At 42.0% G+C, this 24,606-nt stretch overlaps 3 protein-coding genes across 10 annotated transcripts in view; 2 read left to right on the top strand and 1 right to left on the bottom strand.

Annotated features, from left to right (window-relative positions):
• The first annotated feature begins 905 nt into the window (after positions 1 to 905).
• On the top strand, positions 906 to 10,334 carry LOC115809200 (DBH-like monooxygenase protein 2 homolog). Its single transcript, XM_030770769.1, has 11 exons — positions 906 to 1,178; positions 4,213 to 4,359; positions 5,305 to 5,457; positions 5,879 to 5,962; positions 6,176 to 6,331; positions 8,166 to 8,268; positions 8,463 to 8,629; positions 9,083 to 9,174; positions 9,565 to 9,661; positions 9,978 to 10,037; positions 10,200 to 10,334. The coding sequence occupies exons 1-11, from the start codon at positions 906 to 908 to the stop codon at positions 10,332 to 10,334; spliced, it is 1,467 nt and encodes a 488-aa protein (XP_030626629.1).
• A 2,070-nt stretch (positions 10,335 to 12,404) lies between these two features.
• Positions 12,405 to 13,264, top strand: dusp23a (dual specificity phosphatase 23a). The gene is made up of 2 exons (XM_030772529.1): positions 12,405 to 12,836; positions 13,007 to 13,264. Exons 1-2 carry the CDS (start codon positions 12,570 to 12,572, stop codon positions 13,190 to 13,192), a joined length of 453 nt encoding a protein of 150 aa, XP_030628389.1. The 5' UTR covers positions 12,405 to 12,569; the 3' UTR covers positions 13,193 to 13,264.
• Positions 13,265 to 17,533: 4,269 nt separating this feature from the next.
• Positions 17,534 to 24,606, bottom strand: part of afdna (afadin, adherens junction formation factor a) — a 99,612-nt gene continuing 92,539 nt past the window's right edge. For 3 of the 8 annotated variants that reach the window (XM_030771341.1, XM_030771342.1, XM_030771340.1), the window contains 3 exons: positions 23,220 to 23,766; positions 19,552 to 19,636; positions 17,534 to 18,982 (listed from right to left, as the gene is read on the bottom strand). In XM_030771341.1, coding sequence (XP_030627201.1) covers positions 18,826 to 18,982; positions 19,552 to 19,636; positions 23,220 to 23,766 — 789 coding nt within the window. In that variant the 3' untranslated portion in view covers positions 17,534 to 18,825. The remainder of the gene's footprint in view (positions 18,983 to 19,551; positions 19,637 to 23,219; positions 23,767 to 24,606) is intronic. The other 5 variants (XM_030771345.1, XM_030771343.1, XM_030771344.1 and 2 more) reach the window with 2 other exon arrangements.

The raw sequence follows: 24,606 nt of genomic DNA on the forward strand, positions 1-24,606 counted from the left end.
ACCTGCTATCTTCCCCCTCGACGTAGCGGACAGTAATTTCAACCATAGCCAACCGTTTATAGCTCTCTTTTGCAATTACAAATCACTACATTCCATAGAGTGGACGTATGAGTGTAGATGCAAAAAAAAAAAAAAAAAAAAAATCAAACCCCTCCGCGTCCAGAAGAAGTGAATAACCTCTTCCCCCATAAACCATTCTCTAGATGTTTTATTATTTTTATCCTGAGAGTGGGAGGGAGAAGATAACATATCGTAAAAAAATGTCGAGTAAAAGAACCACCTTAACTCACAAAACCTTTTTTAACACACAGTTATTTACCTCTTCAATTTTTGGACCATTTTAGAACAGCAACTGCCTCACTTTGAAAGTGGTTTCTTCAGGCTACGTTGTGAATGTCACCCGCTCTTCCTCTTTGACACGACAGTTGCTTTTGCTCCGCGATGTCACACACACTTACTGTCTCTCAACCGTAGGCTATACGTATCTTTGTATACAGAAGATACGTTACATGAAAATGATTAAAGTTAGGGTTAGGATTAGTGTGACTTTAGATTAAACGTGTGCAGTCAGATCTAAGTACGCCCCTCAAAGCACACGGCCCAGAAACAAAGCGTAGGCGTCAGACCATGAGGTTATCGCATTTACGGTCATCCACAATAAAACTTTATCTCTCATATTAAGTCTGCAATAAAAACCAAGCGATGGGAAAAACTATTCATGAACGCATTTACAACTGAAGTCAGGTGGATGGAAAAATGAGAGAAATTCGGGCATGGCACAAGGGGAGGAGAAATGCAAAGGGTAAAAAGGGCATGAAAAGCAATATAATAAAAAGCGATTTAAAGAAGAGATAGACAGGTACAGAGAGGAGAAGGACTACGAGAGGTACAATACTGGTAACACTATGGGGTCTCTTCTGATCTCTCCTCTTCTGATGCTGGCGTTGAGTCTCGTTGCAGGTGCACAAGAAGACCCGCTCTTCCCTTTCTCAGAGTACCTGGATCACGGCCGTGATGTCCGACTCAGGTGGGGATTTGATAAAGCGAAAGACATCATTATGTTTGAGCTGACCGTGAACACCTCTGGCTGGGTCGGTTTGGGATTCAGCCCCAACGGAGGTATGGCGGGATCAGATATCGTCATTGGGGGAGTTGGACCACAGGGATCTTACTTCACGGTAATTTGAGTTCGAATGATTCACAACTATTTTTTTTACTTATAGTAAAACCTATAGGATAGACCTATATGCTTTACCTCTCTGAGCTTGATAAAAATATAGTCAGGTTCCTTGTCGCTGGCCTAAGAAATTAGCCCGATAATATCAGGGACAATCTGGGAAAAGTTAAAACATTGCCATCTGGTCTCTGCAGTAACGTATTATTGAGCTAAACCTTCAGCCAAACATAGGCTATTTCCAGAGGTGGACAAAGTAAACAACTCCATTACTTGAGTCAAAGGATAGATGCTCCTGGTCAAATATTACTCCACTACAAGTAAAAGTTGTTCAGTTCAATTTTACTTGAGTTAAAGTACTGGAGTACTTGCTTTTAAAAATACTTAAGTATTCAAAAGTACATTTTCTTTTTAATGTCATCGCATTGTTGTATTGTTGCAACAATGCATTTACAGAGTCTAATGACTCGGAAGCAACCTACTGAATGCACTGACTTGCTTGTAGAACCTGTAGAATAAAAAGCTTGTGGAATATGCTACAAAGCCTATAGAAACACAGTTGAACCAAATGCTTCCTCTATAAAAGACAGTGTATAGCTTCAGTTAAACAGGCACTAGGTTCACTCAGATTGGCCTTAAAAGGATAAACACGTCATAATGTTGTAGGCTAAGTTAATTTTACTTCTACTACATCGCATTGTCTGAAATGTGAAACAGCTGGATCGTCACCGCTTGATTCCCGCCCCTCTCGTCTTATTGGGACCGGGTCCTACGTGAATCCGCTGACCTTACAAGTATTACTGTGTTTACCTGACAAGACTAAAAATATATTTCTGAAAGGATTTTTGTCAGTAACGTTAACTCGGCATTTTCGCTAGCTAACTATTAGTATACGTCAGCAGTGGATTCACACAGGACCCGGTGTTATGCCCCAAATGGTTTTCAAGCCAACTGGTTTCCGTACGCATACGGGAAGCAATTAGTTTGGAAACCAGTTGATTTAAAAAAATCTCAGACATGGACTTAAGATATGGCCATGGCTGCACTGGTGAGGAACCTTTATCTTTATAATCTTTATCTTCCATTGTAGTAGCCATCAGTAAAACCGCCAAGTTCAGTTGTTGAAAAAAATGCAGCACGCACCTGACTGACAGCATTGGAGTAGTTTACTGTGATTGGTTTTTCCCCTGTGATGAACACAATATGGCCTATCGCATTTTAGAAAAGAAAATTCGTCCGCTGACTTCAAAGCTATGCGTTAAAGTAACGAGTAAAGAGAACCTTCATAGCAATGTAGTGGAGTGAAAAGTACAATATTTGTATTTCAAATGTAGTGGAGTAAAAGTCATAAGTTTCCAAAAAAATAACACTCAAGTAAAGTACAGATACTCGAAAAATGTACTTAAGTACAGTACTCAAGTGAATGTACTTCGTTACTGTCCACCCCTGGCTATTTCAGACTTGGCCGAATCGAATTACGAGCACAATGTGAAGACAGAAATGCAAGATGTCATCAGCATCGGTAATGCCGGTGGTAGTATAAACCAGAGTGAATCAGTTCTGTTTTTTTTTTTGAAGGACATTTCAGATGTGATCGTCTACATCCACTCCACACCGTAGTATAATCCTTCATAGTATAATAACTCCACACCATAGTATAATCAAGAGTTAGGTGTCTAAATTGCCTAAACACACCACCCATTTCCTTTCAATGTGTAGTTTGAAATGACTGGGGAATCATTTAAATCATTTCATTTGAATTAAAATAACTGAAACTAAATAGAATAATTCAAAATTATTCTGAGGTCATGTCACACTACCAACGTCTCTGAGTAATTAAAAAAAATCTTAACTTCTTTAAAAAAAAAAAAAAAAAACCCTTCATTATTTATTTATTTATTTATTTAATTTTTTAATTTGCAGTGCAGCCATGTTTGCAGTTCAGCCCAGTCTGCACTGATAATCACATTACCATGCTATGTATGTATATGAAATTGTTAGGATCACTTCAATCAAATCAAACAGCTCATGGCATGGAATTTGTGAAACTCGTAGAATTTTCCTAAACAAATCTTGCCCATAAGTCATATAACCTAATTTAAGTTCTGAAATATGAGTTTTGTTAAAAATCATATTAAAAAGGTATGACAAGGCTTTTGCTTCTGACCATAATTGTTATGATAATACTAACATCACTAGTAGTTATAGGTGTCAAAAAGAAATAGCAATTTTATTAGCTAATTACAACGTATACAGCAATTTTTCAGAAATTTAGTTCATGTTAAGTCATGACTTATGACAAGGTCCAGTTCCAAAAAATCTGCAACTCCTTTAACCGCATCCGTAAATTAATATTCATGAAAAACAAGACAGATAATGATGAGGAAATCTATTCATAATATTTACAACAAATATGGCTTTCACAGGGACCATTTCACTCCAGTTTAATCAGCCACATTAGCATGTCCCTCAGCTGTTAGTGCACAGTGATAGCTGGCCAGTTCCTCCACGGCTGTTAGATACAGTGATAAGAGTGACCAGAGAGGCATTACTTTGGAACAGTAAAAACAGAGTCACCTATGGATACAGTAACTGTCATCTGTATGGTGAACCATCTCAAGTCCTCTGGCACTGATGGCCTTAATGGTAAAGAGTACTCAAGGACTGTGGAGTTCAGCTGAGGGCTTTGCTCTCTGGATTATTCTAGCTGGCTTTAGATACCAGCTCTTTATCAGATTTATTACAGTGAACCTTTATCCAGTACGGTGTCCTCCTACACAAGTCATGAGCCGTTATAGATGTTTTCCAAATGCATGTTTTTTTCTGTCAGCGGTTATAGTGCATTCGACTATGCAATCAACTGATTGTAGATATTCAAAGATTTTGCAATATACACCGGATTAGTCAAATAAAATGGAAGGGAAAAAAATGGAAGGCTGACTGAAGAATATTACAGATAAAGAGGACTCATTCACATCACTTCATTTTTCCCTCTGCTGTAAAATATTGTTGAATAATTTCCCTCCATTTTCTTCAAGGATCGCTATGCTGAAGGGAACGAATTACCATCTGAAGACAAAGAGCAGAACTATAAACTCTTGTCACTGACTGAGGAGAACGGTCAAACTGTGATGAAGTTTCAGCGATCCATCACAGCTTGTGACCCACAGGACTTTACAATCACAGTGAGTCTAATGAAAAGTGTCTACGATTGTTTCTAAAAACTTTCAAAAGAGAGAATTGTAAAGGTAATACATTTTTACAAATCTTTATTTAGGTGTATACTCTTTAAAGAGTATTATTTCATTTATTTTGACAAGCAAGTCCACTTGTCCTTCTTGCTTTTCCTCAGTGTTTGTCTGTGAACACTGTGTTTCTATAGCAGCAGAGCATACACTGGCAACGTATCCTGTTTCAGATTTGCCAGTCCTTTAGCTTGCTTCATAAACACCATATTTGCCTCTTACACACATATATATACCTTGTGTCATGCTCAATAGAATTGATTGTTCATAGACAGTAAGTCAGAAAAGCATCAGTTTAATTTAGTAATATTATTATGGTATCATGACATTTATTTGATGTGGAACTGTGTCATGCTTCAGTAGGACACTATAATGTGACAACATAGTCATAGAGGCATACTAGTGTGATGTAAGTTTATTGACTTTCCATTGAATCTTACTGCCTTGATTCCACAATGTAATAACACTACCATATTGTGCTTTTACTGAAGCACTAAGCCAGCAGTGATGCCGTTCTGTCAGTTGGCACAGCAGCAACCGGATAAGACATCTAAGTTACAGGCACATGGATTACTGCAGGAGCGCGACAAACAGACAAAAGATAGAAAACACTTTTTCTAACCACCAGACCAAGGCACGCAATGCAACGCAACTCTGCAAACAAAACAAAATACCCGAAGACTGGACTGTTACACTAACTTAGACTAATCACACTGAAAAACATATTTATGTCACTGATCTTGTCTTTTCTGCAAAGTACTTGGTTTCACATACATGAGAGATGTTGGAAAACTGGTAGATCATCAGTTGAATCTGCCTCTGTTCAGTACTCTCATGTGTTATAAACATGGGCATGCTTCCTAATGCTTTTCCTTATTCCCCAAGGGGGTTCCAATCAGGCTCATCTACGCTTATGGGAAAGACGATAACATTGGTTACCATGGCAGCCAACGGGGAACCAAGGAAATCAACCTTCTGAACTACATGCCCAGCAACACCCCTTCAGACAGTAAATTCTTTGACTTGACCATGACAAATGTAAGAGTTCAAGAATACCTCTGGTTGATTACCCCCCCCCCCCCCCCACTGAACTGCCTAACTGTAAAAACAATGACCTCTTTTTCTTTGTCAGCTTTTTAAAATCTTTTGCTTGAATATGTTAAGAAAACTTTCTTAAGATTATATTTATCTGCAATACACAATATTAAAATACTGTCAAGTGCACCAGTGATGCTGCTCCTCTAGTATAGTTGTTTTATTTTGTTTTCCCGTATGAGCGATACTGTGTGACCAGTGTGACTTGGTACAAGGGAAGCTGAACGTGATTGGAAGTGGCCCTCCTCATGGATAACCACAGTTCCCTGAACCTAGTACCATTCCTAAAACAGCACAGCTGACTCTTCAAGACTGCCATAGATGATAACTTGGTTTTGTGTTCTTCTGCTGTTTTCTGTTGCAGTATACAATCCCAGATGTAAGAACAACCTACCACTGCAAGATCATGCCAGCCCCGTTCTTTGACCGAAAGTATCACATCTATCGGGTGGGTGATTGTTACAAACAAACATATGCATTTCACAAACACTGGGTCGATTCACATTTGACCTTTCCTCCCTCACAAACATTAGAGCCAAGATGTGATTTAGATCGTATCATATGCTATAATCTATTGTTTATTGTGCCGTATGTTGAGCTATTACCTTTATATAAATTGCCAGCTCACTAAATTAATTTATCAACATTTTTTTTCCCCCAGATTGAGCCCATAATTGAGCACATAGATTTGGTCCATCACATGTTGCTGTATCAATGCCCACCCAGCGTCACAAAGCCTCATGAGGAGCAGTGTTTTCAGAGTCCAGAAATAAACCAGTGTGTTGTGGTTTCAGCAGCGTGGGGTGTTGGAGGAGGGGTAAGAGTGTATTTAACTTCCTTTTGGGTTTCTTGGAGCCTGTTGCATAATATGTATAATGTAACCTTGAGCCAAAGCCATCTTCAGGTTCTTTCCGCCACACATCCTGGGAGGCTGAGAGATCTATGTGAGGAATTTGAATCCAAAGCAGCTACATCACACTGACCAGCCCCACACACTTGTTGAGCTTCCTTTCATGGGTCTTCTCCAAGCAGGTCCTCTCAAAGGACTGTGAGCTTCAGTAGGACAAGTTGTTTAATGGCGTTTATGACCAAGCCTCTCCTTAGGTCCAGATCTAGTTATTTCAGCAACTACAAGTTACAAGTCTGAGAGGAAGAAAGGCTATGTTCTTCAAGTTGGTTTTACCGAATGACTGAGTTGTTAACCCTCTCTAACAAATGTAATGTCTTGTGAAGAGGGATTCTTTTGCTTGCTTACACTAGCTCCTGTGCAGATGGTTCCTGCAATGGCCTTCATCAATTAGTCATCAACTGGTGCCAGTGGTTCCACCATACTCCGAGAGCCTTTGTGTAACAGTCGAGAATGTGTTTCAGGGTCACTTGTTTTGGACGTGGAATAAACACTGATGACTCTTAGATACTCCAGACGTATAGGTTGGGGAGTCCATGATACAACAACAGGAGGAGGAGGAACTTATGTTTCTGCCTTGCGTATCTCAGCCCATCTCTCTCCACTGCGGAGCTCCGTCTTGTCTGGGCCCCCTGCTTTCTCGTCCCTATCATTCTTCTGGACCTTTCCTCCTTTACTTGTACGATAATGCTAACTGTGACATCCTCTGTTGTTATCCCCACCTCACTCTGAATCCAGTTTGAAGTAACTGCTCAAATGGTGATTCTTTTCCTTATGTTTTGTTGTAGTCCGCAGTCAGGTGATGCTTTCTCAGTGTGAACTGCATCATCTCCTATGACATAGAAACATATTTGTGGGGTCCAGCCACAACACTGCCTGGTTACCTTTCTTTACCTTGGCTTTTTTGATGAGTGCTAGAGCTAATTTGAGAGATCACATCTGTGTGCTCAAGGCATCCAGATACTCCCGAGGTGTCTTTGTTCTGATTTGGCGTGTGATTGAAGCAGTTCTTGGTGAATAACGACATGGAAATAATGCTGCAAAAGATCTTTGCTTCAATACACAAAAAGGTCGGTCAGAGCTGGCGAGGTTTTCCCCCACTGCTCTGCAACCTTTCCTTTCTTTCAGATGACCTGCAGGATCTTCCAGAGAGACACTAGGAGCCTTGGGCAATGCCTGTAGACTCTGGCGGTGACTCTGCTTGGTCCAGGGGCTGAGCTTGATCACGCTTTGGTTATAACATACAAAACCTCTTTAGGCTGCTCATTAGCACTGGTTTGACAAGCGTCTTTTACAATGTGATCTTCCAACATTCCAGGAAACTGCTGGGCTTTCGCTCTAACAGCACCACCTTGGTGAAACGGAAGGGGTTGGAAATCAGTTCTTACAGACTCTTTCCCAATGCCATCTCTGATACAATTCTACTTGACACACAGTATCTGAAGTGTTATCCTTAGTTCTGCCAAGGTTGCGGGCTGGTTCTATTTTGTGCCCTTCTGCTGACACCTGAGAGTCTTCCTCATCCTTCCTCATCCTATAGATCTTAGCTAGATGTTTACTGCCTTTTAGGGCATTGTAAATAGCTCCTTGGCAAGTATCACCTCCTCTTTCTCAAAACATTTGAATGAAAACTTGTAATACGACAAAACTTGATGCTGGATAGTTGTATAATGTGAACAGGTGAGATGCACATCCCATGTTGGATAGCTAGACCTCACATCTCTTTTGTTTGGACTCCTCACAGGCTTTTGAATTTCCAGAGGTGGCTGGAGTTCCCATAGGAGGAGATGGGAGGGTGCAAATGTACAGGCTTGAGATGCATTACAACAACCCATCCCAGCTCAAAGGTAGCGTTCTCCATCACAACTCAGAGAAGGACTGTATGAGAGTATGAATGACAATCCCGATCTTAGGATGACCTGTTGTGCCGGTCACACAAAGACAGTAGCAAAGTAAAGGTGCTTTATCCTGGGAGTTCATGAGGCCCGAAGCCCTTTTGCATGAATGTGAACAGTAAATTAAATGTATGCTATCTTCTCAGGGCGAGTTGATAACTCTGGCTTGAGATTCTTCTACACCTCTGAGCTACGGCAACATGATGCAGCAGTTTTGCAGACAGGACTGGCAGTGAGTCCAGGATATGCAGTCCCTCCCAACGCTTCAATGTACCACACATATGGCTTGTGTGACACCTCTCTCATGAGACAGGTAAAAGAGGAAATTATTTCATCATACATGAAATGTAGTGTCACATTGGCCTATGTCAGACAGATCCATATGACAGACATGTTTAATACTAGGGGCTTAGAGATTTCGAAAGATATTAATAACATTTCAATGTATGTCCTAGTAGAGACACAGTAGAAATTAAGAGTTTCATTCACTTTCATTAAAATGGTGGCATTTGTCTTGCTATTTCAGTGTTGTTATGAGTGTTTGTATGACAGCTGGAAAACAGGTCTATACACTTCATAAAGAACGTGTTGTTCCAGGGACAAGTGTTCCGGCAACAGCAATTATTATTAGTCGCAGTGTATCCATAGGTTACAAGCATAATTAAAATTATGAGTTGTTATTGTAGTGTTCGTCTGTCTCCTAAGAGCCTAAGGGCCCTCTCTACACTGATTCTGAAGTTCTTGACTATGTCCTGTGTGTTCTCAGATTGTGCCAGAATCTTCTCATGACCTTCACGTTTTTGCGACTGTCCTGCACACTCACCTTGTTGGGCGGAAAGTGCGAGTTGGCCACTTCAGGTGACAGCATCATTCTTAGTGTCTTTATGATTAAACCATTTTGGTCATGCCATACTTTCAGCATTTCAGTCTGACAGCAATAACAACCGTTATAATTAATGTGTTCTAAAATCCAACCAATTTGGAACTGTATCCTTCTACTAATCTATGTTACCCAGGGTAAATTATCTATGGTAACAGCAACATGTCAGTGTCATTTGCATTGTTAATAGCATAAGAATTTGAGACTGGGAGCAGTGTATTTTGAAACATGTGAAGTGGTTATTTATTATGGGAGAGGGGAACGAACCCATCTGGGAGAACACTCTTATTTTTTGGTGTGGCAAGATTAATTCAATTTGAACTAAAATGGTGAAACCAGTATAGCACAATTTTCATGGTTCTCTACAGGTATGGACAGCAAATAGATTTTTTAGCACTTGATGAAAACTACGACTTCGAATACCAGCAGATTGTAAATCTGGGAGAAACCAAGACAATTAAACAGGTAAATATCCAGGGTTAAACCAATGCTGTTCAACTCTGCTGGAAATAGCCTAATGGGCAGTAACGGATTAAAATTATGATGTGATTTCAGTCTGTAAATATGTAACATGTAAGATATGTAATTGCTTTGCTTATATAGCTAACTATCAAGTAGAAGTGTGGTAGTTATCATTTGTAGTTCCAAAACTCCACTGTTTACAACAACAACAACAACAACAACAAAAAAAACAAGTATTGCAATATACCTTTTTTGAGTGATGTTGAAATAAAGTCATATTTTTAGGATGCAATATGTACTTTTCCTTACTTTATTTCAGGGTGACAGAGTGCTGGTGGAGTGTACATACAACACTATGGGTCATAAAGCTATCACATGGGTGCGTAATACAGATAATACTCTGTTGTTATTTCTGCAGATTCTGTGAGGGTAAATAAAGTGTCCTCTTTAACAAATGGTAATCCTTGCGTTAGCCTACTGAGTAGAAATTGGCTGTTTGAAAAATAAAGTCTAACACTTTAACATTTGGTTTTTCCGACAGGGGGGGCTAGAGACTACGGATGAGATGTGCTTGGCCTTCCTTTTCTACTACCCAGCCGTGGATGTCGGCCTGTGTCACAGCTTCCCGAATCCACATGATCTAATGCGGGTCATGGGCGTGAAAGACATGAAGTAATATATTATCACACCTCTGACACCATCTGCTGTTCATCGTTTCTCTTACTATATCGTTGTTGTTGTTGTAGTTCATGCAAACTCACTCGTTCCGAATCTTTGCAGCGAGTGGTACACGACGATGTTCTCAAAGACTTGGGATGAGAAGTCCATCGCAGAGTACGAGCAGACAGTGAAAACGATCCCACAGCTCATAGGGGTCCTTGATTCCCACGTAAGTACCAACTCAAGATGCTAATCTGCCTTTATCTGCATCCGTCTACAGTAGAATACATTTGCTCTTTTACAGTCTACTGATTTATGTCAGTGCATTTAACATTGGCTTTTTTTTAACACGCTACACATGTCAGGGCACCTTTATGTGTTAATACTGGTCAGAAATAGTTTTAGCAAATGACCATCCTGCTTTCATTGAAAAACCGCAGGCAGTGTGACGGTGAAGTTTTGCACATTGTCCTGATATTCCAGCGATCATTTCAGCAGTTTGGTTCTGAGTGAAATTTCTCTTTGAAAAGAGAATTTTTTTGAGAAGAGATTTTTGTGTGTTTGATGGGTTCCTCATTTGGTTTCATGCTTACAGTAAATCATAACGAAAATGAAATATTTGGTTTTTTTTTTTTTTTACAGAATAATGCACCATTCACTTTAGCAATGATTCCTGAGCTTGAACCAACCCCAAACACAGTGGTCTGTGATTCACAAGACATGGTGAGACCTGCTACCATGATGGTTACTCTTCTCTGGCTGGCAGTGACACTCATCATGTGAGGAAACTGGGAGGAAATACAGCCTGTCTGTGGATTCCTGTGACTACTGGCTGAAATTCAATGATTGTCCTTTTGGAGCTTTCATTCTGTGCCTTATGAACAAATATACTGTTCGCACTCACTGTGTTGAATGTTAATGTTATATTAAATGTTCTCATTCTTTGTAAAATCAGTGGTGTGAACATTGCACATATATTTATGTCTCCTCAGTGGCTGATCAGTGACTGATCATATTACATTTCAGATTCCAAATTACTATAATCACTGTGAAATCAAGCTTCTTCATAATTAAAGACAAAATTACACTACCATTCTGACAAATTGAGATTTGTGAAAAAAATAAATTGCTTACATTGTTGTGGGCTATTCTGCATCTTTAAAAGGAGCTGTCACTGTTTCCCAGTTTTACTAAGGGCAAAGGATCAGCGTCCTCGTGTGCAAAACTCAAATTGTTCATTTTCCATCACAGCCATTTCGAGAACAATTATGCAAGCATATATGTTAACATGTTAATATATGAGTGTAAATGTGACGCAGAGCATGTAAATACTGGCACAGCATGTTGCCTGCATAGCACTTCAGGTCATCAACTTATATAAAAACTGGAGAAACTGGACACTTCATTGTTTCATGAATCCTACCCTGCAATGTGTCCAAGAGCATGTAAAACCCACGAAGCTCGTCATGTTTTTTATTCGCTGTTTGTGGACTGAAGTATTTGTAAAGTGCAGTTGACCTTACAATGCCATGAATGAGACAAACAGACCAGCTCTACTGTATAAGAGGTCACTGTATAGGAGAGGTCAGTGCAGTGGTATGAGAAACGTGAAGTTATAGAGCCTCCCAAAAAGACAGGGTCCACCACCTGTGATCCAAACACAACACTGACAGTCACAGATACAAGAGAACGCAACTACATTGGGCTACTGGGCTACATTAATACTCAAAGGCATGGCATTGCTCCACCTGCATGAAAAGGAATGAGAAAAGAGTTAAATGATGACAAATTATGAGAAAGATATTGATATTTAAAAAAGATCTCATTGTCATATAACGACGTTTTATGTAAAAAAAAAAAAAAAAAAAAAAGACAATGGGCGACATTGATATACACCACTAGGCTATATTTAGTGCGATAAAGCTGCATTTTAAGAGAGATAATGTTTTTGTTCTTAAAACACAATCTTGTTCATGGTGAAAAAAACGTCTAGGGAAATGCAGGTAGGCTATGCGTTACGGGGCGTGTGTAACAAACAGTGAACTTCCCCTTTAAGTTTTTGACGGCAGCGAGCATATGTCTTCCACCATCCTCACTTTTGTCCTACGGGTAACTTAATTTCATTTACTGAGGCTTTACTTCAATAAACCCTTTGGCAATCACTGGACCTTTGGAGCGTATGGTATGTCCCACCTGAGTACAGTTGCCGGAGAATCAAACAGAGAATAGGATTAGTCTACACCAGTATAGCATGGCCGTGGCTCCGCCGAATTTTTCTTGGGTTGAGTCTCAGAAACTTGCTGGATTGGCGTGGCCCTCAACAACAGCCCACTATCAGTTCTTGCTCGATCATGGAATCCAACACTTGGTCTGTTTGTGTGAATCAAAGCCCCCCAACAGTGACACCTGCCCGGGTCTTATACTGCATCACATAAGGATAGTAGACTTTACGCCACCAACTCTGGATCAAATTATGACGTTTCTGTCTATAGTGGAGGAAGCGAACTGTAAAGGAGAGGTGAGCATTTTTATTATTTGTAAACTATTACTACAGCGAAATGTCAGTTGTGCATGGCTTGTCGTTTGTGTCTCAGAATCAGCATTTGAATCATATTTAACATGCTTTGGCGCAATCGTGGAATCGTTTATTTGAAAGTGTAAACGCGGAGAACGCTTCCGTCTCCCCAGGGCGTTGGTGTCCACTGCATGCACGGCCACGGACGGACAGGGACCATGCTAGCCTGCTATTTGGTGCGGACAAAGAAAATGTCAGGAGTCGAAGCGATCAAAGAAATCCGAAGACTTCGTCCGGGGTCCATTGAAACACAAGACCAAGAGAGAGCGGTTGTGCAATTTCATCAACACATTCTGTGAAAGTTTTTCCTATGTTAAGAATTGAATGGACTTTCACCACTTCACAACGAACCAAACAAATCAAGCTGTGCTTTACTCAGTTCACTTTTCAATAAATTTGGATTCAAGAACTGACTGAAAATGCTTGAAGTCTAATGAGTTAGGAGAGGCAGCCATGACGTTTCCACTGCCATTATATAAAACTCAAACCTGTTCTAGTTTGACCCACGATACGGTTCGCAAACGATATCGAGTTAAGTGCATCCTAAAGTACACGGGATGAGAGCGAGATTACGTAACCACAGTGATACAATAACCCGTGTAACCAAGGTCACCCCAGGTCTTGATAAGTGTAATTACTTTCCAGTTCATAAAAGACATATACACGGAAGAACTGATAACGTTTCAAAAATATTTTGACCAAAATGTAAACAAAACTTAAAATGATCAGAAAACAGATTATTTCTATTGTTCCTATCCCCATAATCAAACTGAAAACGAGACGTAAAATACCATATAGTTTACGGTAGGCTATAATTGTGCTTATACCTGATGGGAAATAATTCACACAATTAAAATGCACAGATCCACAAATAGCCTATGTGTGTCTCCCTGCCCTAACACACCTGACTGAAATTGTCAACCGATTATCAAGCGCATAATTAGATGACGCACATGCGTTGGAGGAACAACAGAACTCGGGGTCCAGTGTTGTGCATCTCTGTGTTCTGGGCTCACAGAGAGTGGCATAGAAAATTCATGTGGAGGGAGAGAAATGCCTTTCTTTAAACCCGACAATACTGACGTACGATGAGAAGAAGGATTATAGACGGAAGGTGTCCTGGTGAAAACGGATTCGACTCGGTGTGAAATTCTGTTTTACTGAAGGATGCACACAGGTCCCATCAGAAGGACTGTGCTCGAACATCTAGGCATCTAGGACTAGTTTTTCAATATTTAATCTGGATCAGAAATCCAATATCTGTAATCCACTTCAAGATCAAACAGTCTTTTTTTTTCCATCTTACTTAATTGGATTTTTCTTGTCTAGTTTCGCTTTGTGTAATAAGTTTTGTCACCATCTTCGTGATGAATCACTCGGGTTTGAATGCCGGGGAAATTCCCACTGCTCAGCTGGACTGAAGAAACCTTTTCTGATGATTTGGCAAAATGTCCTTTAGATTACAGCCCTACTGCGCGTGCAGATGTGTTGAATTAATACGACTAGGCAAGATGACTGGCAATGTTCACAGACCAAGATTTATTGTTTACCCTGTTTCACTTAAATCTTAATTAAAAAAAAAATATATATATATATATATATATATATATATATTGGGCTACATGTGTCAGTCCCCAGCTTCCGCCAAGGAGTTTGACATTGTGTGTTCCTAAATCTTTAAGAAATAAGTCTCTAGACTGCCACGTACTGGTGAATTGTGTTATGACATTTTGTCCAACAGCCAGGAAGTTGGCGAAATGCTTGAAGAAAGGTAACAGTCAGTAGGGGATGGAGTGTTTGTCACATGTGGGTTAATTTATCACCTTATCTGCAGTCGCTAAGATACAATTCTCAATGTCAAAGTCTGACAAAGAAATAAGACCCTTAACAGACAGGCTGGGTTTAAGCCATGGATTCATTTACCTTTAGCCATTTGGTAGACATGTTTGCCCAGAGTAATTTACAAAAAAGCATTAAGGCTTAAATTAGAGCACAACTAGCGCTAAGAACCACTCTCAGACCAATGTATGGTTCACCTGATTGAGTTTTGTTCTTCTTCTAATCAACTACGAATGAAGTCAAGTTACTAGTTCAGAGGTCAAACTGATGTGAAAAGGTGAATTTTCGTGGCATTTTTTGAATGGGTTCATTGTATCTGATTGGGAGAGGCAGCCATTTGGGAGCTAGGTCTTAAAAGGCCCCTCATGGTACTTATTATTGCTGTGCATAGCTTATTTATGTTTGAGTAGCCTATATAGCACACATATCTGTGTTCTTCCTGTATAAAAGAGTTTGCAGATCAGGACACTCGAGCCTATGAGTAACATTCATCACTTCAGAGTGTGTAAAATGCAGCGTAATGGAATCCTTCACTCCGAATTTAGACCAGTGTGGTGGGAAGAGGCACCCAGGGAATAACCTCTTGCCTACTTCGAAAGGCAGTCTTGGAACAGAACGACATCATATTTTCAGTGGCCACTCTGTGTGTGTCAGATTGTTTTGATGGGTTTCCATCTGAGAAGGTTGCAAATATTCTAATTAGATCAGGTCAGATCAGATGACCAAACACATACCCCATCCAAAAAGGGCAGAATTTCATTTCTCGGTTTTGGAGAAAGACAACAAACCTGGGATGGACTAGCGACCTGTCCAGGGTGTTTCTCCACCTTTCGCCCAATGAGCGCTGGGATAGGCCCCAGCAACCCCTGCGACCATAATTAGGATAAGTGGGCTTAGAAAATGAATGAATGAATGAAAACAAACAAACAAAAAACTTCCCTCAAAAAACCCTCTGAGATTCAGTCCGGCACTCATCTGAGAACTCTTAAAAATAAAGTCTCATTTGATGACAGGCCTACGTTGGATTTCCTGTGATTTTAAAAGTAAAGGAACTGGAGCAAAAGCGCGGTTGGAGAAAAGCTTTATTCGGTGGTAGTGGAATCCAGCAGCACGTCTGCCTGTGCCGAAGCTTAACTCAGAGAACTGTTACCGTGATTGGCCTTTTATACCGTGAAGCAAACAGACAATAGGTGTACAACGTTGCTTGATGCAAATCAGAATCTAGGTGTTAATGCTAAAGTCCCCTTCTGTCTGTGATGGCTGCCATTTGCCCATTACTGGTTGTATTTTGCTCTTGGCTCCAACTGTAACGTGGCGCCAAAGGTGTGAAGCTTTCTTTGTATCTATGGTAATAAGACCATCAGGTTAAACAGTTCTCCTATCATGAACCATGTCCGTTCAGATGTCACTATAATCTTACAGTAGTGTAGATTTAGTGGCCAGTTGTTTGGGCTGATTGGGTTTGTTAATCTACAGTACCATGTGAAGCACCCACTGCTTCCAGAATGCTCTGCATTCATCCAGGCATGGATTTTACATGGTGTTGGAAGCACTCCGCAAAGTTACTGGCCCACTTTGGCCTTATGCAGTCACAGCAGATACTAAAGCTGTGCACTTATGCTGCAAACATCCTGTTCCTTCTCACCCCAAAGACTCTCTTCACTGGTCTGAGGTCTGTGGAACTACCCACATCATTCAAAGTGAACTCACTGTCCCGTTCGTGGAACTGTTCTCAGTACAGTGCGTGTTTATGGCACGCATCGTCAGTAGAAGAATCCATTTGGCCAATCGTAAATCATGGACAAGGAGAGAGATGCGACTGGTCCTGATCCGTGTTCAGATATTGCATATGGTGTTTCAAACACTGCTCAGTTTGTATGAGGAGAACAAGCTTATGCACAGAAAACATTGGCCACTCACACATACACAGCTGCTGCCACCTGCCGACACCATGGATGTCACTCAGGACTCTGGTGTATTCACGCACCTCTGACATCCCTCAACGAGCAGTTCTCTCCAAAAACACGGACCCCTCACTGCAGGTGCAATTTTATGTCCAATGGGTTGCATTAGATGACTTCTCTGCTGCTGTTTCTAATGACAGAAAGGTATAAATTCATGTCTAAAGTGGCTGAGATCAGAATGTGCTCTTGAATGTCACGATCAAGATGAGTCGATTTGACTTTGTCAGAATACCTCACTGCACTACAGTTCACCTCCTCAAATTACAGCTGCTAACTCTCCCAGTAACCAGTCTCCTACAATGAATTTTATAATGAACATTTGTAATTAAAAAAAATTAACAACAATAAAAATTCCAACAGAATCATAACACACTAACTTCAGAGAGCAATAAACAGTGAACAGTCAAAAGCATTTTTGTGTAAAATCTGTATTTATTTATGATTTACAAAATCCTAACATGTAACAACCATTCAAATGAATCAAATAAATTTATTTGTAACCTAAACTGGAAAACAAGGATGTGTATACATGTGAGTTCAACTTCTCAAAGCAGGAAGAAAAAAAAGGAGAATATTGACACTATAACCTTATGCATGAAGTAAAATGTACAAATAAAAGTCTGATCTTGAATGTTCTGGAAAAGTATTTACACAGGAGAGTGAGCAAGCCTTAGACACTGTAAATGAAGAAATGCAGATGTCTCAGATGGAAGGAATACATCCCAATCCTTCATGGGAACCATCTCTCCTCAACGCTGCAGCTGAGGAAAACCTACTTATGGACAATGGATCTAAGAAATGATTGGGTCAAGCCCTGTCAGACAAAGGGGGGGGGGGGGGGGGTATTCTCAAATGTATCTCCTTTTCGTTATGAATTTCAGACACCATGTTCATATTTTCATAAACAGGACAGAATTAGTGTAACTAAGCCGTGAGGTTTTGAGAAAACAAACCAACCAACCAACCAACCAACCAACCAACAAACAAACAAACTTGTTGGGCCAAAGAGAGGTTCCTAATTTAAAGTGTTCTGAACTGAAATAAATTCCGTCCTTAACAGTCGTTAATCTAATCAATGTCCCTCAACTATGTACGTGTCTGACTCATTTAAAAAAAGAGAAAGAGAGAGAGAGAGAGAGGTGAGGATAGGGCAATAAGAACACTCTGGCCGTTATAAAACTGGTCAACAGACCAGTGGGATGAAAATTGAAATGATCTAATAAAAAGAAAATTATGTTGCAATTTCTAATATTTGAAAAAGATATTTCCAGCTTCTATGAACCAAACAGAAGGGCTTTGTGAACCTAATGTCTATTCCCCCCCCTCCCCCAAACACAGGAGTGTATTTCTGGTGAGTCGATTAAGGTGATGCGTTTTACTGTCAGTGGAAACCAGCACATGCATCTCTCTGAGAGGAGAAGCAGGGGAGAGGAGTTACCAGTCACATCCACATTTCTTACACATACAGCTTCTACGGACGCTGAGGACAATGTCATTCCAGCAATTTCTGCACTAAAGGTGAGATTAACTAAGATATTGGTCTGTGGGCACTTATTTTCAAACGAGAAAATGAAGCGTAGGAATATGTAAATGTAGAGAGAGCATAAAATAACACCATAAAACATCCCACATTAATGTTATGCCATTTAAAATCAAAATGTGAGCAAATGCATCCTTTTTCCAAATAATCATTTCACAAACAAAAATAGACCCCCTTCAAAATTCTCATTAATATAATTAAAACATTTGTACAGTGCTTTATCATAATATATCTTTGATCCTTTTTTTTAGAGGGAAATGATGCTGAGCGGTCTCTCGTATTGCAGTGTCTAAATAGTACTTTAACGGTCCAGTTTCTCCTTAAAAACAAAAACAAACAAAAGGAGGGTTTTTTTTTTTGTTGTTGTTGTTTTTTTTTTTTGAGAATGGTTAGGAAGCTGCGTCTGGAGCTGGCTCCAGGGCTTGGTCAGGGATTGGTCAGGGCTTGGTCAGGGCTTGGTCAGGGATTGGTCAGGGCTTGGTCAGGGCTTGGTCAGGGATTGGTCAGGGATTGGTCAGGGCTTGGTCAGGGCTTGGTCAGGGCTTGGTCAGGGATTGGTCAGGGATTGGCTTTTTCATCCAGGCTAAGGCTACTGTTTCGTATTCAGTTCGTTCTCCAGTTCCATGAGCTTCCGCGAGGCCTTGACTTTGTTTGACACCTCCTTTCCTTGGGAGAAGAGTCTCTGGCGCTCCTTAAACGTCAGGCTCTCCGGAGCTTCGCTTATGATGTTCTCCTCTTCCTGACCACTGGAAAAAGAGGAGGCCATCACATCAGCCAGCCCAAATGGAAATGCACTCATTCAGTTTGGACCACGTGTGTGCATCCAATCATGTTTACTATGTAAATTCTACTGGAGCTACACAACCACATTGGCATGGCACTGCTGCGTACAGCATCACTGTGATTGGCTGCAGTAGCACCACACTGACACTGATGTGCACAGCATCGCTGTGATTGGCTGCAGCAGCATCACACTGGCACCGTTTTACATACATCTTCACTGTGATTGGCTGTAGCAGCATCACACTGGCACTGTTCTACACATCTTCACTGTGATTGGCTGCAGCAGTAGCCAAGAGTTAAGTGAGCTAATTAAGTGAGCTGCCTAATTTTTGTTCTACGGTCTTGAGGTTCATTTCCACTCAGCATGTGCAGCTGGAGACTATTCAACCCAATTACTCCTGTTTTCCTTATCTCACAGTTCTCACACATGTTCAGTCAAATCTTCAGTATAAGTGACACAACCACAGTTCACTGTTTTCTTCAGGCCCCAGATACTGGGGCTGCAAAGACTGTTTAGATATTAAAGACGTACCCTTTCGTCCACTTCTCTCGCGGGTCCTTATAGACTTCTCCAGATCCTACAACCCCGGCTGGGTTTCCAGTGTATGAGTTAAATCCTGTTTTCAGGTTGTTGTTTTTTTTTTAATGGTGAAAAATAAAATGCAACGTGAATTCAATGCACATTTTAAAAAGTCAACATTTTCAGAGCGCATGGCAAGTCAAAACCCTTTAACGCAATATGAAAGCTGCTGGGTTTATACCCTCTAAAAGGTTATGGTCTCAGTGTGTGGTTAACAGGAAAACAACTCATTTAAATGGTCAGGTTTGCTCCATAGGTACTTTCTATGTAAAGTGTATGCCAGAACAGCTCTGGCTGAGGTACAGACCAGATCATCTGCGTTATGCATCTATCACTATGGTTACGCAACCCAGCAACTTTGTGATGACGTTTGAAGAAGTAAGACTGCCTTTTTTCCCTCCACAGACTAGAAAGCTCAACAGCTAGAGAAGCTCACTAGATTAGCATTGGGGCATTCCAAGCAGTGTCTGTGGATTAAGGGTCAAAGGTGAAGGTCAATAGCCAAACAATCCAGAGCAGAGGAGGTTTTTTTGAGGGGGGGGGGGGTGTAATATCAGCTGCGTTCCCGGACACTGGCGGCACCGCTGACAGTGTACTCTCTGGTGTTGCATCTGTCTTGGGTCATGACAACCCAGAGACAGCTGGGCCTGGCTAAAAACACCACTCCTCTCGAACTCAGCACTGCTGGCTTCCAGCATGACCTTCACCTCTGACCCCAAGAAGGCGTAAATCGTTAGGATCACGTGTCCCTGTGTCTGTCAGAGAACAGGCTGTGTTGGACTCACTCTAACCACCAGGGGGCGCCTCAAATCTGCTTCTACAAAAAAAAGCAAAAAACAAAAACCCCAAAACAAACCCCAGAACAAAACAAACAACCAGACAAACCAGCAGCTGTGCTTCTGCTAGACTGACTTTAAGTGCACAGCCACTAATCCAAATGCATGTTGTTTGAATATCGTCCAAAAACAAAATGAAATGAATTGGGGGGCAGAACAGGGCAGACACAAACACAGTGACATGCGTGAACCGAGAAAACCCTCTACTGGCAGGTGGCGGGGGGGGGGTTGGGGGGCACAGAGTATTTCTGAAGACCCCCCCCCCCGGTCGGCTGCTGACTCTATAACTAGGCTTGGCTTTTCCATGGACTGGTTGCTTCATCTATAAACACACACTAAGATTGCACTGCAGTAACTGTGGTGTGGCGAGTGGCCAACTCCCCAGTGCAGTAACTCAGCGTTCTCCTTTTAGGCCAAATGTGACAATGTTAAAGGTCCAGCTACATTCCAAAAGCACAAATAACTCTGTTTTGTTTGAAATACAGTTTTAAAAAAAAACATTTACTTCCATGGCTACAAACATTCCAGTTCCCCTCCAAAAATTCTTAAATTGTCTCTAGGTACTGGAGAAGAGGAGACGTGATTCCCAAAGTTAAGTCTTTTCCAAAGCCTAGAATAAGGTCAGGGCCTATTGGCTCTTTGGTCTGGGTCCTGCCAGTGGAGGTATACCGAATGTAAAAGGGGGAGGGGCTTCACGTGCTGGGCCGTCACCTGAAGCCCCTGGCGGCCACTGTGAGGAGTGGTGGTGAAGGTGAGGAGGAGGAGGAGGAAGGTGATGGAGTAGGCAGCTAAAGGTGAAGCCACAGACACACACAGAAGATCAGACGGGAGGAAACGGAATGTCGAAAGACAACGTGCCGAAAACGTGGAACACCCACAACACAAATGAAGCCGCAAAGATGGAGCCCAAAGGGTTTATGTGCCATATGTGGAAATTTACACAATTTAAATAATTCTTTTTTTTTTTGTTGTTTTTTTAAGATGACAAACTATTTAAAAATAAATAATGTTAAATGTTATCACCCTGTCTCTGGGAAGCATTATGACAATGTTATAACCTTTTAACATGTTCTAAATGTTAGCCATGAGAAGATACATGTCATCTTGTGAAGGAGGACTGTGATGTGTTGTGTGGGGCAGAACCAGTTTGGATGGAGCGGTCTTTGGCTCGGTCAGAGGCTTCACCAGTGCTACAGAGAAAGCAGAGCGAGTCAGCCGAGAGAGAGAGAGAGAGAGAGAGGAAAGCACGGGAGATCAGAAGCAGCCAACATCCATGGAAACAATGCCGTTTTCAATAAGCCGTCCATCAGAGCTTGGGAGCGGCTTGGGAGCTGGTAGCAGGATCTTGTTATATATTTTTCGTTTTTTTTATTTTTAAATTTTTTTGGTTGTCAAGCGCAGTTAGTGAATTGCCTTTAAGCTGCGGGGTTGAGTGCGGGTTACGTTGACAGCCAGGGAAGCGAGGCCAGGCGCAAACACAGGTTACATGTGAGTGAGATACACTGGACATCTTGAGAGGGACCTGTTGACCGGGCTGCATTGGTAGAGGATTTTTTTTGTTGTTGTTTTTTTTTTTTTGTGCGAGGCTGACTCAAACCATCAAAAGTCAAAGATAACAGAATCAGAAATATCTAGTTCAGACCCTGGCTGTAAGGACGAGTAGGAACACCGCTTCAAGCGAACATGATTACAATCCTACAGTGCACACGCTGCCTGCAAGTTTGATGGATTGAGAATTACCTCTAAAACGTAAATAAAGATGGAAAAAAAGAACTAGAAAAGAACTACATACTTTGATTTCTGAGACTTGAGGTTCAAACAGTACTTGGTCGACTTCATCACCACTGTTCTGAAATGACCGTACTACACGCTACACTGTGCTTTAGAAAACCTGCATGCTGTCAACGCAAAAAGAATAATGAACAGCCGACATGTGAATGGAACTGATTAGTCTCGGGCTATGAGCTATTTAAACGTACGGAGAGAGTTCTGGTCCGTATTTAGGTGTTTAAGATAAGTGATTCAAATCAGCCACGCACAAAAAAGTTCCCTCTTATCCTGCAGATCTTTTCCCCGTTGCCAAGTGTGAGGGGGGGTGGGGGGGGGGGGCTGAGGAGGGCTGGTGTGTGTTCCAAGCCAACCACAGCCAGCTACAAGACGCCAGTGTCTCATCCCCTGACCCAACACCAGCAGGCGGCTGCAGAGGCCCGGGCCTGGAACCCAAAAACAAACCGGAAAAAAAAAAAAGCAGAACCACACACAGATATGGAATGGCCGGCAACACCAACAGTACTGGGACTGAACTGGGAGCTCACGGCGAATCAACGGGTTCTATCGATTGGCTTTTTTTTTTATTTCTTTATTGTTTTAAATCAATTTTATTTATTTGTTTAAAATTGTAAGGAGGAGCATAGGAAGAGGAATTGCTGAGGACAGAGGAAATTTGGACAGAAGATCAAAATATTGGTTGGGGAGGGGGGGGGGCGCGGAAACGGCATCTGATTGGCTAATGGAAAGGGGGGGGGGGGATCAAATGAAACACAACACAAAAAAATAAATGACTAGAAGACATGGATCACAGAGCTGATTGAGTTTCTACGTTTTTTTTCTATGGAATTTGAAACAGAGTCGGTAGAGAAGAGGAGGGACAGGGAGAGAATCAACTCTCCACTGAGAACGGAAACAGGAACTGAACAATAAAAAACCATAAAAAACGAAGGAACCAAATAAGACAGCGGAGGAGGAGCGAAAGAGATCAGTCAGCTCTCTCCTCGGCGGTTCTACCTTTGGAGTTTGCTGGTGGAGTGAAGCTGGGTTTGGTGGGGGGGGGAGGGGCCTGTCCTGCCTTGGACATGGTACTGTTGGCATTGGCAGCTGCGGGCAGCTGGAATGAGTTGGACAGAAAGATGCCGTCTGAGACTGGGCGGGGCTTGCGCGCGATGGGCGGCGGCTGGGGCTTTTGGGCCGGCGGTAGGTCGCCGTAGGACTTCCGGGTGGCGGAGAGCTTAACCTGACCTGCTAGGCCCGCGTCTTCCTCCTCATCATCGTCATCGTCATTGTACGAGACAAACTTGGCAGTGTACAAGGTGTCGGGGGAGACGACCTGCTGGGTTTTGAGGTAGGAGGTGTTTCTCTGGGGAGGGGGCGGAGGGGCACTGTTGCTGTTGTTAGTGGCGGGGGCGGATGCGGGAGGAGGGGGCTGGTAGTCCCTGGGAAGGGGGGGTCTGTACAGACCAGGCTCGTCCGGCGTCAGCAGCTTACGCTCGGCCTCCTCGTGCTGCCGGCGCCGCTCCGCCTCCAGGCGGGTGTAGTACTCCTCCTCCTGTCTCCTCTGAAGGGGGAGGAACATGGGAAGAGGCTGTTAGATGGGCCTAATTGCTGACCTCCTCTAGTGTCTGGCCACCAATTACAACCTCTTAAACCCTTGCGTTACACTAACACTGAGCTCCTCTGGAGCTGGATGACAGAGTGCTGGTTATGAGATTACCAGAGTGAACTTTTTTTTTTTTTCGCCTTGACAAGAGTTCTAGCCTGTTTATTTGCTGAAGCTGTGGTGTGCGGTAACTGGTCTGAGTACGAGACTGAAATGTCGGTACTCTTTTGTTCAGCGTTCCCTCATGTCCTTGGTTTGTTAAATTATGACTAACCCTAGAGGCTGTGGAGGAGGTTTTGTCCTTGACAGACAGATGGGGCTGATTTGAACTTGTGTTGAAGGACTAGAGTAAAGCAAAAGTGTTTAAGACTCCACTTCTAAAGGACGGCTGTGGGACTTGGCAGTCCTGCTGCGGAAAGACACCACAGGTTCTGGTCTCTGTACATGGATTCCCCTGGGTTAGTTATACGTTATATATGTGTGTGTGTGTGTGTGTGTGTATGTGCGTGCGTGTGGATGTGTGTGTGGGTGGGTGGGTGGATGTGTGTGTGTGTGTGTGTGTGTTAGAGAGAGAGAGAGAATGGAGAGGGGTAAAATGAGTTTTGGGTCAATCTGGAATGGTCTCCACAAACCACAGCAAAGGAGGCTGAGGCATTCTCCCCACAGCGATCCAGAGAGATGCCGGGGTGGAATGACAGTGGCTGGAACAGAAATGTTTGGGGTAGGGGTGGGGGGGGTTTCCATATAAAATCCTGACAGTCACAGTCAGTGATCTCCATGCTTATGTTTTTTTTTTTT

This window comes from Chanos chanos, chromosome 4, assembly GCF_902362185.1.
Source record: "Chanos chanos chromosome 4, fChaCha1.1, whole genome shotgun sequence".
Lineage (NCBI taxonomy): Eukaryota > Metazoa > Chordata > Actinopteri > Gonorynchiformes > Chanidae > Chanos > Chanos chanos.